Source organism: Takifugu rubripes, unplaced genomic scaffold (genome assembly GCF_901000725.2).
Source record: "Takifugu rubripes unplaced genomic scaffold, fTakRub1.2, whole genome shotgun sequence".
Classification (NCBI taxonomy): Eukaryota; Metazoa; Chordata; class Actinopteri; order Tetraodontiformes; family Tetraodontidae; genus Takifugu; species Takifugu rubripes.
In genome coordinates this window covers 571,930-589,240 of record NW_021821634.1, presented here as the reverse complement: position 1 = coordinate 589,240, position 17,311 = coordinate 571,930, and the positions used below count along the sequence as shown (strand labels likewise).

The following is a 17,311-nucleotide window of genomic DNA, read 5'->3' as shown; positions in this document are numbered from 1 at the left end:
CTCTCCCCTACCCTAACCCCCTTCCCTACCCCTACCCCTACCCCTAACCTTCTCCCCTACCCTAACCCCCTTCCCTACCCCTAACCCTCTCCCTACCCCCTACTAACTCCACTCCTAACCCTTAATCTACGGCTTCCTCAAACCCTAACCCTGGGTGATTCTGCCCCCTCCCCTATTTTTTCCGGGGCTGGTCTCAAGCCCTGGCCAACAGCCGTTGCCCTCCCCCCGGGGGGCCCTCACCCTCCGCACTCCCCCTGCTATCAGTAGGCCAGTGCAAAAAAAGTTTTATCCCAAACCCTGAACCCTAATCCTAACCCCCAACCCTCAACCCTAACCCCAACCGCCCGTTTGTGTGTTTCTCTCTCCAGCTTCGTCCTCCGTGGTCCCTGTCCCAGGAACCTTTTCCTGGCCCCTGGTTCCCAGAGGGAAGCCCAGGAGGGGCATGTTGCGCAGGGCTGTGTTCTCAGACCTACAGAGGAAGGCCCTGGAGAGAACCTTTCAGAAGCAGAAATATATCAGCAAACCAGACAGGAAGAAACTGGCCAGTAAACTGGGACTGAAGGACTCGCAGGTACTGGGTCCAAAACCCTGTTGACTAATCCAGTTTAGTCTGAGCACGTTTGTGCCAACGTGTTGGTGTCTGTACGAGCTCACTGGTGACGTGTCCCTGTCCTGTTAAGGTGAAGATCTGGTTTCAAAACCGCAGGATGAAGTGGAGGAACTCTAAGGAGCGGGAGCTGCTGTCAACGGGGGGCTGCCGCCAGCAGACCCTGCCCACCAAGACCAACCCACACCCAGACCTGACAGATGTCGGCAGCACCCTGCAGTCAAGGCCAAACAGGACTTCTGTGAGCAGCCAGAGGTCACATCTCCACCCACACGTGCATCAGGTCCGCCAGAGTCCTTCACCGCCACCAGGGGGCGACAGACCGTCAGACCGGGAAGAGATCACCGTTTCGTAAAACCGGCTCTCCCACACGTTCAAGACGGTGAAGTGACTTTTGTGAAGGAAGCAACAATGAAATGACACCAGACCCACCAGGGTCTGAGAGACCTTCTGTCTTTCTGGTGTCTGAATCTCCACCGGACCCTCGAGAGTCTGGAGCTCCACCAGACCCCTGGTTATGTAGGTATGGAAGGTGCTACTGGTGGAGTCGCCAGTTTTGTGAATAGACTCGATTTCATAGTGAGCGCGCGACTGTTAAAGGTTCTTCGTGATCCGTTCTTCTGCCCCTGATCTTCAGCTCAGAGTCGATCCTGAAAAGCTGAACTTGGAACTCAACACACTCCAGAGGTTGGAGACCCCAGCGGTCCACCTCTGGGGGCAACACCTGCCTCCTCAGGTGGAGCTGATGTTCTAAAAGTTCAGGAACATCCAACTTTGTTGTATTTCGGTCTTTTCTAAATAAATTCTAAGACGTGTGTGAATTCTTACCACCAGGTGTCGCTACTATGAAGCCTCAAAAGTTTAAAGTTCCATTTTGCAAGAAGCAAATCCTTGTTCCCCCCACACGGCTCCACATCAGGAGAGGGGGCGACGACAGACGGGTACAGACGGGTACAGACGGGTACAGACAGGTACAGACGGGTACAGACGGGTGCAGACGGGTACAGACAGCCGGTGCTTTCTGGCAGGCACCCTCGACACAGCTGCACCAAGGGGGGGTTTGTGCCCCCGAGTGGTGTTTTGAGGCTGCACAGCTGCTCTGTTTCTGGGGTTTTCCCACTAATAAATGTGACTGCGTCCCAGATGTGAAACACCTGTATTCATGCTCATGACGGAGGGTCGTGTGTTTGTGTCCCTGCACGTCTGATTGCTGAACTGTCTCCACGTCAGGGGGCTGTGGACGGTGTCCCCCAGGAGACTGGACCATATAGTCGCTAACTGTGCTACGTTCATCGCTCCTCCAACACAATGTGGATCACCTGTGTCCACCCTGAGCAGAGCATTTCTCCGGAACAGCGCCACCTACTGGCCTGGCACGCTCGCAGAACTCTCGTGACCGTGGACCCGTGTGAAGGTGCATCACCTCCTCGAACACGAGCCGAGTGGCCCAGCAGGGGGCGCTCTCTCCCTTCAGAACCTCCACATTTATAACTGATCCCTCCGTAGATGCAGGCTGGTCTCCCGGCTTTTTACTGAGTTTTTGAAGACAACTGTGGACAATCAGCAAAGATGAAGAAAGCAAAGCGAGGAAAGTGTCGTCGCCACGGCGACAGACGGGATGAGAAATGCTCGGAGCTGCTGGAGGTCAGTCGCTGAGATGAAGGGACGTGAGTGAGGAGAAGGCAACATCAAAGCTCCCATCAAAGCAAGAGACATCTGGGATGGAGAGACCCAACAGGCAGCGTCTGTCCAGACCTGGACGTGTCCAGTCTGTTCTGGGAGCAGCAGCTCGCCGTCCTGTCGGGTCTCACGTCTCTGTCCTCGTTTCCATCGTCCCAAAGATTCGCGGCGTCCCACCTCGGGCGCCATGGCGTCGCCTCACGACCCCCCCGGAGCTCCCGGTGATTCAGAATCATCAGCACCTCCAGACAGATGAACTCAAGAGTGCTTTATTCATTGAAATGACAGAAGGAAAATAAAAACCGTCACAAAACGCCGTCCTCGCCGCAGCAGCTCGGGCGGCAGGAGGAAACGCCGGGAACCTACTGAAGGCCATGAAACACACAAAGAAACACACACTTCCTGCTTAAAAACTAAAATCCGTCTCTCAGCATGCAGCGGTTTTAAGCCTAGAGCTGTGGTGGTTACCGGGGCAACGCCGCTGGGAGCGCCCGCCCTGTTCATTTCAGTCAGTCCCAAACGCGGCCACCAGGGGGCAGTCACAGTGACGTGTGCACAACGTTTAAATATGTACAAGTGTGTCGAAGTACCAAAACAGACAGGTTATGTTATTGTACAAAGGGGCGGGGCTAATGGAGTCCGACACGTTGCCTAAGCAGCTGAAGCCTGATGGGGGACGTTCCACTTCCTGCTAGTTGCATCCACCGAGGGTGGAGTCACGCTCAGTCTCGGGGTGTGTCACTACCTGTCTGGTTGATGTAAAGTGGGTGGAGCCAAAGTGCTTCCTATCTAGCAGAGCACAAAGGGACCTTCGGTGCCTCCTCCTCCTCACTGCCGGTTGCTCTTTATTCTCTCCAGACGTTTCTTCAGGTCGTCCAGGTTGGTGGCAGGTGAGCTGGAGCGGGGGTGGGCGTGGCCTGCGGGGTTGTGCTCCTGCTGGTAAAGCTCTCGGGACTCCTTCAGCTGAGACAGTTTGCTGTGCAGCATGTCGGTGGAGGACGCCACCGCCGGCTTGGACGACAGCAGGGAGGAAATGGGAGCTCTCTGCTGAGGCTCCTCCTCCGTGCTCCCGACCCCCTGCTGAGGAGAGAGGAGGGAAGCGTTGGGCGTGGCCCCGGAGGTGATGGGATGGAGAGGAAGGACGCGTTTACCCACCCTGGACGTGTTCTCCAGGCCCTGTCGCTGCCGCAGGATCTTCAGCCTCTCGTAGTAAACGGCTGGTTTCACCTCCTCAGCGTTGCTGCTCAGGCTGGAGTCCACGCCATGCTGAGGGATCACTGCGCACGCACACACACACACACACACACGCACACACCGTTCAGGACACGGGCCCACAGCAGCAGCAGTTCTCCGGGATTCTGGACCTACCTGTGGGGCCCTGGATCCGGGTCTTGCCCTCTCTCTCCGACTCGATGACCCTCAGTCCTCGTTCCACGTAGCTCTGGAAGAACTGCGAGGTGTTTTTGAGGAAGGGCTCCAGATCTGCGTCCGAGTACTTCAGCTTGTACTCGTACAGCTCCGTCAGGCCCTGAGGACAGGAGGAGGCTCAAGGTCAACAGTCAGGCGTGGAGCACAGCGGCGCGGCGGCGTCGGGCGGCGCCCACCTCTTTGGTGTTCTCCTTGGAACCGATCTTCTTAAAGATCTCCGACAGGATGTCGCTGACCTTGGCCTTGGACATGCGATCGTCCTGGAACAAACGGCGAGTTAAACGTTGCTCCGCTAAACTTCCCCCGGGGACGTTCCCGACTCACCCCGCGCACGCCGCACTTCTCGCTGCCCTGGTCGCTCTTCTGTCCCGACAGGTTTCCGGAATGTTTGACGACCCGCCTCAGGTGCGCCTCCAGCTCCGACTCGTTACGGTTCTCGATCATGGACAGGTGGTCGAGGATCTGAGAAGAGGCCACAGCAGGTTTAATGAGGGATCCAGCCAGACGAGGGTGTGTGTGTGAGTGTGTGTGAGTGTGTGTGGGTGTGTGTGTGTGGGTGTGTGTGTGAGTGTGTGAGTGTGTGTGTGGGGGGGGGGGGAGACCTTGGCCCCTGTCAGCTTGCACAGAGTGTGCAACAGAGTCTTGAGGGTTCTGTGAGGAACGTCGCTCTTCAGCTGCTTCAGCTTCTCCTTGGGGAACACCTTCATGAAGTTGTGGACGTCCAGCAGGATCCGGTCCAGGTTGATGCTGTCGATGGTGGTGGGCAGGAAGCGGATCATCCTCCACAGACACTGGAGACGAGGGGGGGGGGGGGGGGGGGGTCAGCATCTCACCACGCGCTCCCTCACCCTCTCCACCACTCTGCTTACCTTCATGACCAGCTCAGAGAACATGGGAGATCCAGCTGTGGTGATTAAACTGTCCTGAAGTAGAATCAGCAGAGCGCTGCAGACAGGAAGTGAGAGGTCAGCTGACAGACTCCCGCCACCCCCCCCCCACTCCCTCAGGTGGACCCCAACCTCATCATGTTGGTCTGGTCGGACTTCTCCAGGACTCTGATCACCAGCAGGTTGACTGATCGGATGACCTGCTGGCCGTCCTTGATGTCCTCCACCCGGCCGTCCAGCATCAGCGTGATCAGGCCGTGCATCAGGTCCTTCAACACGCCCATGGACGCCTCCCTGGCCAGGGCCTCCATGGAGAAGAGCTGAGACAAGCACACGGGTCAGGGTCAGGGTCAGGGCCAGGGTCAGGGTCAGGGTCAGGGCCAGGGTCAGGGTCAGGGCCAGGGTCAGGGTCAGGGCCAGGGTCAGGCCCGGCCACAGCCTGCTGCTGGGGGAGCGGCGGCCACTCACCGACAGCATGTTCCCGATGATGCAGCTGTACAGTTTGATGATGTCGCTCTTGTCCAGGCGCTCGTCGGCCATGTGGGTGCTGTAGATGAGCCGCAGCTGCATGAAGGTGGCGATGAGGAACTGGTCGATGTGTCCCGACATCACCTCCGCTTTGTCCTCCTGCCGCAGCACCTCGTCGATCTGCAGGGACCCCGGAGCAGGTTAGGGTTAGCTGTGTGTGTGTGTGCGTGCACGTGTGTGCGTGCACGTACCTGTGCCAGCGCCTGGATGCTGGTGTTGATGTCACCACTCGCCACCTGGGAGATGACAAAGTTGATGGTGGAGGCCGTGCTGTTGTGCAGCTCGTCAAAGTGTGGCGAGACGGAGCGCATCCTGGAATCACAGAACGGCGCTGTCAGGAGGTTCTGCTCCAGGTCCAGGACCAGCACCAGGACCAGACAGGAGGGAGCTTACTTGGGTTCTGGGATCATGATGGGCTCCAGCAGCTCGTCCAGCTTGTGCTGCACCAGATCTGGCAGCTCGCACACTCGACTCTGGTCCATCTCAATCATGTCCAGGTCCAACTGGAACTCTTTGGGGATGGACGGGTGGGAGGACTCGCGTTCGGCGTTCTGCCGGGCCTGGCTGCTGGAGAACAAGGGACATGCTCAACCCCATGCTGGACCACAGAAGTGATCCACCAGCACAGTCATCTAGTACAAGGATCACGGTCATGCTTGAGAAGGTTAAGGACCAACATGAAGTGAGAGATGCCGTCACCATGACGACGCGTGTGGAGGTTTGACAGAGGAGATACTCACATTCTATACGTGCGATACATGATCCTGCTCCAGAAGAAGGCAGAAAGCAGAGAAAGGAAATCACACAGGAAGTAAGAGGAAGGGTTAAGAAACAGGCAGGAAGCAGTTGGGCGGCTTCAGAGACGCCCCAGCAGCATCTGTGAGGACCCTCAGGTCATAGGTGGTGTCCCACAGCAGCATGCAGGTGAAGCTCAGAGATCACACACACACACACACACACACACACCAGTATCTACTGAGGCTTTCAATGATTTCCAGAGGAAACAAGAGGAGCAGGAGAACCTCAGCTGGTCCAGCAGCTCAGGGCTGGTTCATGGACGTTCCCCAGGTTCTGTCACACACCAGCTCAGCCCGACAGGTGACCCGCCCCAGAGATGAAGTGGCGAGATGGTGAACACACGTACTTGAGCTTGTTGGGCTCCTCTTGCTGAGGCTTGCGGAGGAAGGTGGCGTTGGGGTTTGCTGGGTGTTCCCTCTGAGGCCTCTCGGTGGCGCTCTGCTTGGCTGGAGCTGCGGGCGTCTTCTTGGCCGAACGCTTGATCCGCTCCTCCAGCATGCTCATGTCCTTCTCCGACAGCTGAAGGATTCAAGAGCTGACGTCAAGCGTTGGAAGCGCACGGGACGAAGCCGCGGAACCGATCTTACGTTTCCGATGAGTTTGTAGACTTGATCTCCGCACACGTTGTACACGGCCACCACGGTGTTCAGGGCAGCGTTCCGGACAGACGTGTCCCTGTCCCCGATGTGCACCGCGATCTCCTTCAGACACTTGGCAGGTGTGGGCTGACAAACGTTCATCCCATAACCTTCGATCAGACAGCCCAACTCCTCCAGACACTCTGAGGACAGACGGAGGAACATCAACGACAGCAGGCGCTGGGAGGGAAGGACCCGGGGCTCGGCAGGAACCCACCTGCTCTCTGTTTGGAATTCTTGGACTTGGTTCCGTCCATGAGGAAAGGGAAGACCTTGGACGCGGGGTAAACTTTGCACAACATCGTCAGTATGGCCCGGACATCTTTACGAACCACATCCTTGGACTCTCCCACCTGAGGAGCAGAAGACTCTCAGAAACAAACCAAAGGTCCGTGAACCCTGGAGAGGAGGCGGGCCGCTCACCTTCAGGAGGAGGTAGGGGAGGAAGGAGTTGGCCTCGTACTCAGTCAGGTGATAATTCTCTCGGGTCAACATGGCAAACAGCAGCTTCAGGTACTCCAGCACCTTCATCAGGACCGTGGTGTTGGTGTCAAAGAAGCGCAGGGTGAACCACTTCAGGATCAGGTCCAGACAGCTGATGGTGGCTTCGCTCTCGCTCTCCAAGCGCTGGATCAGACAAACATTTCAAAGCTCTCGCCAACACCTTCACGTCCCCCCCCCCACCACGAAGGCCAAACGTACCTCAATCATCAGGCCGATGGCCTTGACGTGTCTCTGGAAGTCAAGGTGGAAGAGTTCATCCTGCAGCCACTTTGCAAAGCAGGTGGACATCTGGGCCTTCAGCTGCTCCACGTACTCGTCTCGAGGAGTCATGAAGTTCCACTTCAAAATCTACGGGTTAATCGGGAGAGTCATGTGACCTGACAATGAGCCCCGCCCACACCAAACCTCTGGCAAAGTGAGGAGGCCCCAGCCTGAGAGGGATACCTTGAGTTGCTTCTCCTCTTTGATCCTCTGTTCCTTGGCATTAGGGATGAGGGTGAAGATGGGTCCGGACCGGTCCTCCTCGTTCAGGTTTTTGGCTGCGGGCTTCTTCCCAGCGGTGCCCTGACGGAGGAGGAAACGAACGTCCTTAGATCAAGTCCAAGGATGAGCTCTGTGCCAGGAACACCTGGTGACAGCCAGTGGTGCTTGGACGCCGGTCAAAGGGGACAGGTGATACACTCGACAGGTGTGGACGCAGGTTAACACATCAACACGGAGCAGCAACCAACCACATTCATGCAGTGGACAGAACGAGAACTCCAGTGACCCTTGACCCTCTGTGAGCATGCAGCGCTGCAGACTCGAGGAGGTTTCCTCGTCCTCGTACGCAGCCGCTTACTCGTGTTCTACTTGTGCTAAACTGTGAGAAGCTCATCAGCTGATATTGTTTGAAGGTGCACGAGGACCCAGAGAGGAAGCTAACAGAACCTGTGGGGCTACAACCAGCAGCGGAAGCGGAAGTCACCAGTTTTACGGCTATGAGGTGCAGATCAAGTGGTGGTGTTAGTGATTATAGGCAGGATTAGTGTGAGCAGAGCGATGTCTGTCCCACCAACACGGTCCTCGGAGAAGCCCGGCCCGCCCCTGCAGCAGCGGCGAGCTGGCAGCAGGGCGGCGTGAGGCACACAAGGACGGCGGCTTGCAGTCTACCTGTGGGCCGCCAGCGGCAGCCTTCCCTTTGCTGGTTTTTTTTTTAATAGCACTACTGTCCTTATCCTTGGAGGGGGAGGGAGGGGCAGGTTCCTCGGGAGGGGAGGGAGGCTGGGTGAGCAGAAAAACCACATCATGTTTACACTTGACGGATGAAATGAGCATCAAAATGGCAGTTTGTGCACCGACGGTGTGGAACAGGTGAATAACGACACAGGTGGATGCGTGAACGAGCTGTCGATCAGAGACGAGGGTAGTCACCTTCCTGGCTGCCGGTCCTCCTCCTCCTCCTCGCACCTTCTTCACGTCAGGCTTACTGTCCGTGTCCTCAGCCGCTGCCTGAGACCTGGAGGCTGAGCAGCACACACACACACACACACACACGGTAAAGATGAGGAACTCAACCAAGGTCCACCGTCTCAGCGCGTCTCAGACCTGAAGCAGCCCTGCTGGGCTCCGCCGGACCTTTGGCCCCTCCAGCTTTAGCAGGAGCAGCAGGCTTTGCTGGCATCACTGCTCTGGCCTTCTCCAACATGGCTACCACCTGATCCTTGGAGGCAGTCTGCAGGGCGACAGGAAGGGGAAACAACAGTCAGCGCCACTTCCTGCAGCCGGGAAACCCAACATTCACCGAGCCCCTCAGTACTTTGAGCTTCCCAGTGGCCTTGGCCATCTTGTCGTAACCCAGGTGCATCATGAAGGTTGGCAGAGCATCCTGAGCCTTCTTCCTCACGTCTCCGTTTCTGTCCTCCAGGCAGGCGTACAGCTGAGGAACACACAGCATCAGGTCCCCTGGTGCTGCCCTCAGAGTGGGCAGCTTCTCCGCTAACCAGCCCAGAACCTGGAGGTCGACAGTGAAAACTCAGACTGTTTATCTCCTGAAACAGAAGGTCTCCTCCACAGGAACCTCCACGTTTACCTCCTGTCGTAGGAAGGGATTCTCCCTTTTCAGCTCCTCCGAAAGGTCTTCTCCTTCCAGCCAATCCTTCATACCGGTGTGCTGCACCCAAACCTGCAGGGTTGCCATGGCAGCCGCCCTGACGTTGGCCTGAGGAGGACCAAGAACAAATCACCGTCTGATCGGCTGCCAACTCTTCCTGGCCCTGAGAGGAACCAGTACCTTACTGTCTCCCAGTACAGTGATGACAGGAATTCCAAGAGCTTTCACATGCTGCTTCAGTCCAGGTCCCATGGCTGCAGCCAGCTGCTGCAGGATGGTCAGGGTCTGCTGGACCTGGACACCAGACGGCGTCTTAATAAGCCCACAATGAAACAGCAGCAAAGCTGAGGATAAAGCAACTGACCAGGATCTTGTTCGAGTCGCCCAGGCGTCCCTTCAGGGCCATAGGAAGCTCTCCAATGTTGGCCGTGATGAACTTGGCCTCCGAGATGATGGCCACGACCTCATCTAGGCCCTCCTTCCTTATCTTCCAGTTCTTGTCCTCAATTTTAGACACCAGCTCAGACGTGATCTTTTCACTTGAGAAGGAAGAGGAGAAGTCTGAGACATTTAAGGTGGGATGAACGGACACGTTATTCCCGTCTGTGCTCAAACAGCTTTGTGTACCCGACGTCTGTCCTGGGCAGCATGTCCATGATGTCCTGTCCTCCTCCTCCTCCTCCTCCTCCCTCTTCCTGCTCCTCCACTTCGCCAGCCTCCTCCTCACTCACGGCTTTCCTGGTGAACCGGACCGGAGCCGGTGGAGCCTGCCCCTGGATCTGTGCAGACACGTTCACAACCACGTCAGGACTGGTCCGAGGATGCGCAGACAGTCTGCTGAACATCTGCCCTACCTTCTCAAACTCTGCATCGATCTGAGAGAGAAGAGCGGATTTCTCGTCTTCAAAGAACACGCGTAGAGGAGCGCCCATGTAGAGGTACATGACTCCCAGCAGGCTGATGGCCGCCGTGCGGACGGCAGGGTTGGTGGCGCCCAGCGCCGTCTTCACGTTGTTGAGGAAAGGCTTCATGTTGATGCTGAACACACCAGAGCAGGCGTGAGCACGTGTGGAGCAACCATCAACACCAGGCGAGAGGCCGTTTTAATTACCCAGCAAAGCCGAACTCCTTCATGGCGTTGGCCAGCCAGGTCAGCGTCTCCGCCTGGTTCTTGGGGTTCTTCTGTGCAAACGCCAGAGACACCACCTGGCGAGACACGGGACACGGATCCAGCATCATCGCCATCATCACCGTCCTCCTCTGTGCAGACATGCGGCCCACTGACCTGTTCGGCGGTCCAGGGCAGCGAGCAGGCCTCCCCGATAGCAGTCAGACCCTCTTTGGCATTTCCTCCACATTTGACGTCTCCGACTTTATCCACCAACCCTTCCAGGACCAAGGACGCCGAGGTCTTGCTGAACTGTCCCCTCTGTGCGACCAGGGCCACCACGCGCAGCTTCAACTGCATCACCTGAAGGACCAGAGGGAAGGTGCTGCGTCAGTCGAGCTCGTGGAGAACCCGACTTCGCTTTGGCCTCCAAACACAGCAGAGCTCGTGAAACAAACGAGGCATCAAATGTTGGACCCAGATTAGCGTTTGGTTGATAGCACGCCGTGTTCAGCAGATGGAAGAGGAAAAGACCTCCGTTACAGATGATAGTTATAGTTTTATCCCTCTTTGGTTTCACCATTTCCATCCTCTAAATAACAGAAAAGGGTCCACAGCAAAGGCCTGACAGGCTGATTCAGGCGGGGCCCCACAGCTCCAGGTGTGCTGGCTCCACTTGCTGAGCAGGAACAGAAACTTTGAGCACAACTCTTCAGACCAATGTATGACAGGTAACCTGGAAATTGGTCTCCTTCCAGCCTGGTTTCTTGGCCAGCATCTTGACCAGAGCCTGGCAGGGCATGGCGCCGGCGTCCATGGTCTCCACCGCCTGCAGGGACACACGGACACGGCTGCCTCAGACTGACGCCAGCGGTGAACAACACCTCGTCTTTGGCCTCCTCTCACCTTCTGAAACTCCTCCATACTGGCCAGTCTCTCCTTCCAGTTAGCAGAGTCCAGCTGCTGCAGACAGGAAGCTGGAAGAACGGCAGCAGCCAGCTCTTCACACACCTCCGGCTGGTGGGGGGGCGACAGAGGGTTGGTTAAACAATAGTCCAGCAGCAGTGGCGACGGCACCACCGAGCTGCTCCAACACGGAGCGAGACACTTACCGCCAACTCCGTCTCCTCTTTACTGTCAGAGCCTTTCTTGGGTTTCCCGGCCGACGCCGACGCCGCCTTGCTCTTCTTCGCCGGACCTGCTGACGGCTGCACAAACACGCTGCACTTTAAAATCGCTGCGTTCAGTTGTGAGGATCCAAAGTCTCCCAGCAGCTCACCTTGCTGGAAGCACTCTGGGGCTTCTTGGATGGAACAGAGGATTTGGGCGGAGCTTCAGCCGCCGGAGGAGGAGCTTTGGAGGCCATCTTCCTGTCACCTCCTCCAGCTGAGGCCGCCTTCTTCCCTCCAGGAAGCTCGACCTTCTCTGCACACTCTTTAATCTGTCCCACAGAGAGCAGGAGGTCATCACAAGCAACCCGACAGCGGTTCGTACCTCCAGCCGTACCTTGTCCAGCTTGAGCTTATCCAGGTCAGCAAGGAATGGATTCACAGCTTTCTCTCCGACCACCTTCATGGCCGTCCCCAAGGCCTCAAAAGCAGCATCGCGCACCTCTGATGCCGAGTCGTTCACTTGCTAATGTGTCAGAAGGAAAGTGCACGTGTGAGCGCGTCCCACGCTGTGGGAGGCTGATAGCTAACGTACAGAGCTATGGGGATTCAAACACCCAACACGGTGTCGCGCTTGCCTTGATCAGAGCAGCACAGAGAGGTTTGAGGAGGCCCTTTGGCAACGAGGACTGAGTGCAGTGTCTGAAGGAACGGGCCAGGAACAGAGAGGCCTGCTGCTTGATGGACGGGTTCTTGTTGTCCATCACAGCAAGGATGTCCTCGGACAGGTTCTGGAGGGTGGTCTGCAATCACAGAGGAGCACAACATTCAAAGCCGGCGCCGCAGAGGTCCAAGATGCCCGAGCAGACCGGGAGCAGACGGACCGTCAGGAAGATGGCGTCGATGGCTTCCTGGAGCGCCTGGACCACCTGAGGTTTCTTCTCCTTGAACTTCTCCAAGATGGTGGGAACCACCTACAGACACAACATTTACCAGTTCAGACGGGCAGAGGGGTTCTGAATATCTGGGTGGGTTCTTTGTCTCACCTGTCCTGCATAAGTGCCAAACTTCTTCCTGAGTCCGGCGGCCAGTCCAGCCAGGCACTTGGCTGCCACGGTAACCAGCATCACGTTGGCATCTTTCCCCACCACCTGTCCAACATGACACGTATTCACCTGCTGAGCCTCTGTGTGGGCTCTGCTATGGAGGTCCTGAGTGACCCTACTTCACCTTTTTCAGAGCTCTCACGAGGTCTCCATAGTCACCCCCCTCCAGTTTGGGGTTCTTGGCCAGAGCTTCTACAGCTTCCAGGGCTTCTTTCCTCTCCTGCCACTTTTTAGCTTCCTGCACAAACACCACAGCTCACATCTTGTGGCCCAGCTCACACTAGGAGGGAGAACGCATCCGTCTGTGCATCAGAGCCACGGCAGCTTCTTACTATTTTCTCATAGAAGTCTTTGGGCAGCTTTGAAAGGATCTCCACAGCTTCCAGCAGCTCATAAGGGTCCACGGCGGCTGCCGCTTCCATCTCGTCTTCTCCTTTAAGACAGAAAGAAGAGAGACGATGAGCAGCTCCACCCGCATGGCAGCATCTGTGCATCCAACTAAAGCTACCGTCGGACTGGTCTCCTCCTTGAGCTTGCTGCTGTTCAAATTTGGCCTTCAGATCCTGCTGAGAGCGGAGGAACCTGGTCTGCTTGGGGGGGGTCTGAGGCAGCTTGACCCACTCCTCCTCCAGCTCTTTAAGCTGCAAGATCAGGGTTTAGCGTGAGGTGAGGGTGGGGGTGAGGGTGAGGGTGAAGGTGGGTGGGTGAAGGCACGCGCCACCGTCGGCTACCTGAACAGAGTTGATGTTCTGCAGTGAAGGTCTGAGAGCATCTCTGATCCACCTGTAGATCTCGACAGCCAGAAGCTTGGCTTCATCTCTGACAGCCTTCTCTCTGGACTCAAACTGCTTCGGCAGAACCTTGACCACCGGCTTCAGGGTCACGATCTTTGATCCATATTCGCTGCAGACCAACGGGTGAACAACAGTTAGCATCAACGGGTTCTTCACGCCACAGGAGGCTAAACTCTGATCTTAGATTATACATCAGGAGAGGAAGCAGCATTAAACGGCCCTTTCGGACCAGAGTTCGCTTGTTTGGTCCACATCAGCGCCGCTTTAATAGCGCCCCAATAAACGTGCCGGATCAACCAAACAGGGTCGAGACGTGAGAACCGTGGTGAATGCTTCATCATAACACTGACCCGAGCGCTTTCCTGATGGTCTCGATGCAGGACACCACGATCTTTGGGTTCTTATTGTCCAGACCTTTGAGGAGCTCATCCTGGACCACCTCGGCCTTCTCGATCTCGATGTACATCAGGCAGATGTCCATGCCCAGCTCCTTGGCTCGTGCCTTGGGCTGGTTGAACACCTTGGTGACCACTCCTGACACCACATCGCCTGTGGTCCTGCACCAACGATGATGTGAGGCGTCAGTCTGATGTTACAATCACTGTTACGGCTAAACTGAGTCTCTGAAGCTGCTTTCCTAAACTCAATATTTTATTATTTAGGTCAGCAGCTGGTGTGAGCTAGCTCAGCCAGTGGTGGTGTGAGCTAGCTCAGCCAGTGCTGGTGTGAGCTAGCTCAGCCAGTGGTGGTGTGAGCTAGCTCAGCCAGTGCTGGTGTGAGCTAGCTCAGCCAGTGCTACTTACCTTCCAGCCACGTGAGCGTTCTCAACGAAGGCTAACGCCGCCTCCAGGCCTTTGAGCTGCGCCACCGCATTGGAGTCTGTGACAAACTTCTTTATCAGGCCCAAGTACTTCCCCCATTCTGGACTCTTCTCATCTCCAATCCTCTGGAATAACTTCAGTGCTTCTTCGTAGCCATTCAGTCGGGCTTTCCACACCTAAAACCAGTCAGAAGACGGAGCATTAACGATCTTCCAGGCTGATCATCAGTGGAAGAATGAATAGCCAACTCTCACTTGTTGACTATTTTATAAAAATGGAATAATTTGCCTTTGCGGGTGACAAAAGCTAAAACCTCTTAAATGATCATGACGGCTCCTGAATTGTCTCTCATCACCAGCAGGCGGCGCCATTTAACACCCCGATCTGGTAATATCACACTGAGCCTATTAAATTTAATGCCCAGGGGACAAAGATTCAGTCAAAGCCATCTTAGTCCACAGGCCAACTGGACCAGAGTCCTCCCTGCTGCAGGGGTGCAGCAGCACGGGCTGGTGGAGCCGGGTCGCTTCAGAAACGAAAGAAAAGAGGAAGGAGACAAAGACGAGCTGTCACCTTATGTTCACATTTCTGGTCAACAGGAAGCTTCATCCATTCGCTGTCGTCCCCCATGATGGCCACTCGGGGGGTGGGCTTCCCTCACGGTTCTCTGCTGAAGAGAGGAGCAGACGGGTGGGTTAACTGGTGGGTTAACTGGTGGGTTAACTGCTGGGTTAACTAGTGGACACCAGGAGAAATGCTGCTGACCTGAGGTTAAATGGGCTCATTAGACATATCAGGGTAACACAGTTGAATGATTCAGGTTCTGTGAGCGCATGGCTAAAGTAGCGGGTCCACTTTAATGACCTGGGCCGAGCCCTGACCGCCCCCGCTGATCCAATCCCAACTCCCTCTAGTCCTCTACTGCTCTGAGGATCGGTATGTTCTGACCCAGTCCACTGAACCCGAGCCACGGTTCTGGAGCCAGCAGTCCTGTTCACGCCTATCGAAAGGTCAATTTTCACACGGTTTTGATTAAAATGGACAGACATGACACTTTCCTAAAAACACTGTCTGGTTCTGGGTCTGTGCATCTTAGTCACGTGACAACAGTGACCTTAAAGGTCAGGACCCAAACATCAGGTCACACCTGGTCAGGACTGCCCTCGCTTTACCTGCTAACCAGGGGCCATTTCAGCAGATCTTCTCCAGGACTTTTCAGCTCCAAACAACCATCACGAGGTTGTTTTTGCACTCGTGTTTTCACACTTGAGACCAGCTTGAGACCTTCTCACACTCATTTCAGACAGTTCCCAGAAGATCTGGTCTCAGACCAGAGCCTCACCAACCATGATGCCCCCCCCATCCTTTAGCAGAACAGGCCATAACAGGAGGGTTAGTTGTCCCCAACAGTACCGAATTAAACCAAAGTGGGTTAACTAGCTACGAGCGCCACTGTGCAGCTAGCGATAATCTAGCAACATTAACCTAGCAACAACACTGGGGTTAGCAACCACAATGCAATTACTCTACATAAAGTGGCAACAAAAGAAGAAAACACCCCAACGGAGGTGTCAACAGTCACTCAAGGTGTGATTTATTGGGACATCACCTCAAGTGAAACCATTCAAAGGGAGAGTTTAGCGCTTGTTGACGGTCACCAAGCGCTTTGGCTAGCAGCTAACTTCACAACCGCGCCAACACAGCCAGGCCTTAAAACGCAGCTCTCCGCTTCCGCTCGGATAAACTGGCCTGAACGGGTCGGCGCAAACTCGAGCAGAGGTGATGCGAGGCGATTATAGACGAGCTTACCTGTCGGAATGAAACAAACGATGCTGTCTGCACGGATAGGTGATGATACCGGACCCTGGTGCCTTTCGGGAATCTGGGAAGGCTTTATATAAAGTTACACTGCACAGACAACAGCCACTTCCGGCTCTAAAAATAATGGGCAATTTAAAATTCCTTATTTAATGTTATGTCTATGGTCAGACCATGGTAGCGTGGTTCAGTAAACGTATTCGCTACAGGAACATTTTCACATTCTCTCGTTAGTTGCTGCGCATTTTTTGCGGTGTATTTGTGAAACGTTGTGCTTTTGTTTCGAAGGAACGGGGCTCGCATTTCCGGTTGCTGATGTCAAACTTTGCGCGACTTTTCGAAAACGTTGGAACGGCGGAGCGGAGGTGGGCGGGGCCCCGGGCACCACCCTAACTGCGTCACCGCTCCGACCTTATTAACGGGGCCTTCGTCGCTGGGGGCTGCTCGCAAAAACAGTAAACAAAACACGGAAACCCACGAACCGCGAATTCGAACCTTCAACCTATTACAAAGACCTAAATGCGTGTCCTCGTTGTAATTATGGGATCGAGACAGCCATTGGTTACATTTGAATAGGTCCCGCCCATCCAGTAAATTGGTTTATTGATTGGGTCTTAGAGTGGACCCGCCCATTCATGGGAGGATTGTGATTGGTTCTCAGCGTGGACCCGCCCATTCAGGAGAGGATTGTGATTGGCTCTTCTTTAATTCGAAAATCCTTGACAATGGCAGATCCAAACATACGCAGTGATCCAAGGATGTGGGGGAGACTAAAATAAAGGATAAGGATAAAAGACTTTATTGATCCCACATCGGGGAAATTGCACGTTACAGCGGTAGCCCGTGGTGTACAATACAGAAAAGTACTAAAAGAAAAAAATAAAAAGACTCTTATATTATGTACATTGTACAGTATATACAGAAATTAAAATTATGTACAGAATGAGTGTCAGAATGAGTGTGAAGAAAAATTAAGGTGCAAATAAGATGTGCAAATAAGACATTCCAGAGGTAGGATGATTAGTTAGTGCAAAAATGTCGCATTTGAAAGTTCAAACCGGTCTATTTTGGCCAGTTTTGACCAATAGTCATTGCAGGTTTGATGGGGGGCTGAAAACTCGACCACATTTTTTCCATCTGGCCAAACATTATGGTGGAGGTGCATCTGGAATAACTTTATAATAATAAACCTGCATATTTTTCGATCTACAGTCGAGTCGCACGCGGAAATTCAAATAAACCACAGCATGTCGCCGATTATCTGGTCATATGAAAATATATATATATATATATGAAAATATGACATTTATCTTCCATTTCATTGATCAAAAGAATGATTTCTAAATCAAGCGGTAGTCCCGGAACCTTTAGGAGCGTCTGTGTTTCTGGGGGG

General features: G+C 54.8%; 2 protein-coding genes across 9 annotated transcripts in view; one reads left to right on the top strand and one right to left on the bottom strand.

Annotated features, from left to right (window-relative positions):
- LOC115248387 (homeobox protein DBX1-B-like) overlaps positions 1-962 on the top strand; it is a 4,261-nt gene extending 3,299 nt beyond the window's left edge. The window contains exons 3-4 of the mRNA XM_029832116.1: positions 369-571; positions 681-962. Coding sequence (XP_029687976.1) covers positions 369-571; positions 681-962 — 485 coding nt within the window. The remainder of the gene's footprint in view (positions 1-368; positions 572-680) is intronic.
- A 1,577-nt stretch (positions 963-2,539) lies between these two features.
- Positions 2,540-16,041, bottom strand: LOC101079630 (cytoskeleton-associated protein 5). Of its 8 annotated transcripts, none has more exons than XM_029832036.1 (45): positions 15,910-16,041; positions 14,674-14,770; positions 14,083-14,276; positions 13,630-13,836; positions 13,217-13,388; positions 12,994-13,126; positions 12,818-12,918; positions 12,610-12,723; positions 12,426-12,530; positions 12,264-12,353; positions 12,018-12,182; positions 11,777-11,905; positions 11,550-11,711; positions 11,383-11,478; positions 11,177-11,287; positions 11,007-11,099; positions 10,448-10,633; positions 10,274-10,368; positions 10,017-10,200; positions 9,790-9,941; positions 9,527-9,701; positions 9,343-9,456; positions 9,142-9,270; positions 8,869-9,063; positions 8,658-8,784; positions 8,484-8,575; positions 8,223-8,333; positions 7,515-7,634; positions 7,269-7,418; positions 6,990-7,193; positions 6,784-6,919; positions 6,516-6,709; positions 6,275-6,447; positions 5,871-5,894; positions 5,524-5,697; positions 5,322-5,442; positions 5,071-5,250; positions 4,735-4,922; positions 4,585-4,660; positions 4,318-4,506; positions 4,040-4,177; positions 3,892-3,975; positions 3,656-3,815; positions 3,443-3,564; positions 2,540-3,367 (listed from the first exon to the last, which is right to left on the bottom strand). In XM_029832036.1, exons 2-45 carry the CDS (start codon positions 14,728-14,730, stop codon positions 3,116-3,118), a joined length of 6,174 nt encoding a protein of 2,057 aa, XP_029687896.1. In that variant the 5' UTR covers positions 14,731-14,770; positions 15,910-16,041; the 3' UTR covers positions 2,540-3,115. The 8 variants fall into 8 exon arrangements, with proteins under 8 accessions (XP_029687896.1, XP_029687899.1, XP_029687898.1 ...); XM_029832039.1 differs by having other exon boundaries at positions 2,540-3,364; XM_029832038.1 differs by having other exon boundaries at positions 5,524-5,694.
- Between the last annotated feature and the right edge of the window lie 1,270 nt (positions 16,042-17,311).

Bases quoted from the DNA above. Each gene is read 5' to 3' on its own strand.
- LOC101079630 (XM_029832036.1), bottom strand. From the start codon at position 14,730: ATGGGGGACGACAGCGAATGGATGAAGCTTCCTGTTGACCAGAAATGT. The intron at 12,531-12,609 runs GTGAAGTAGGGT...CATGTTGGACAG, and splicing joins TCGTGAGAGCTCTGAAAAAG to GTGGTGGGGAAAGATGCCAA. The intron at 11,479-11,549 runs GTGAGCTGCTGG...GTGTTTGTGCAG, and splicing joins CCCAGAGTGCTTCCAGCAAG to CCGTCAGCAGGTCCGGCGAA.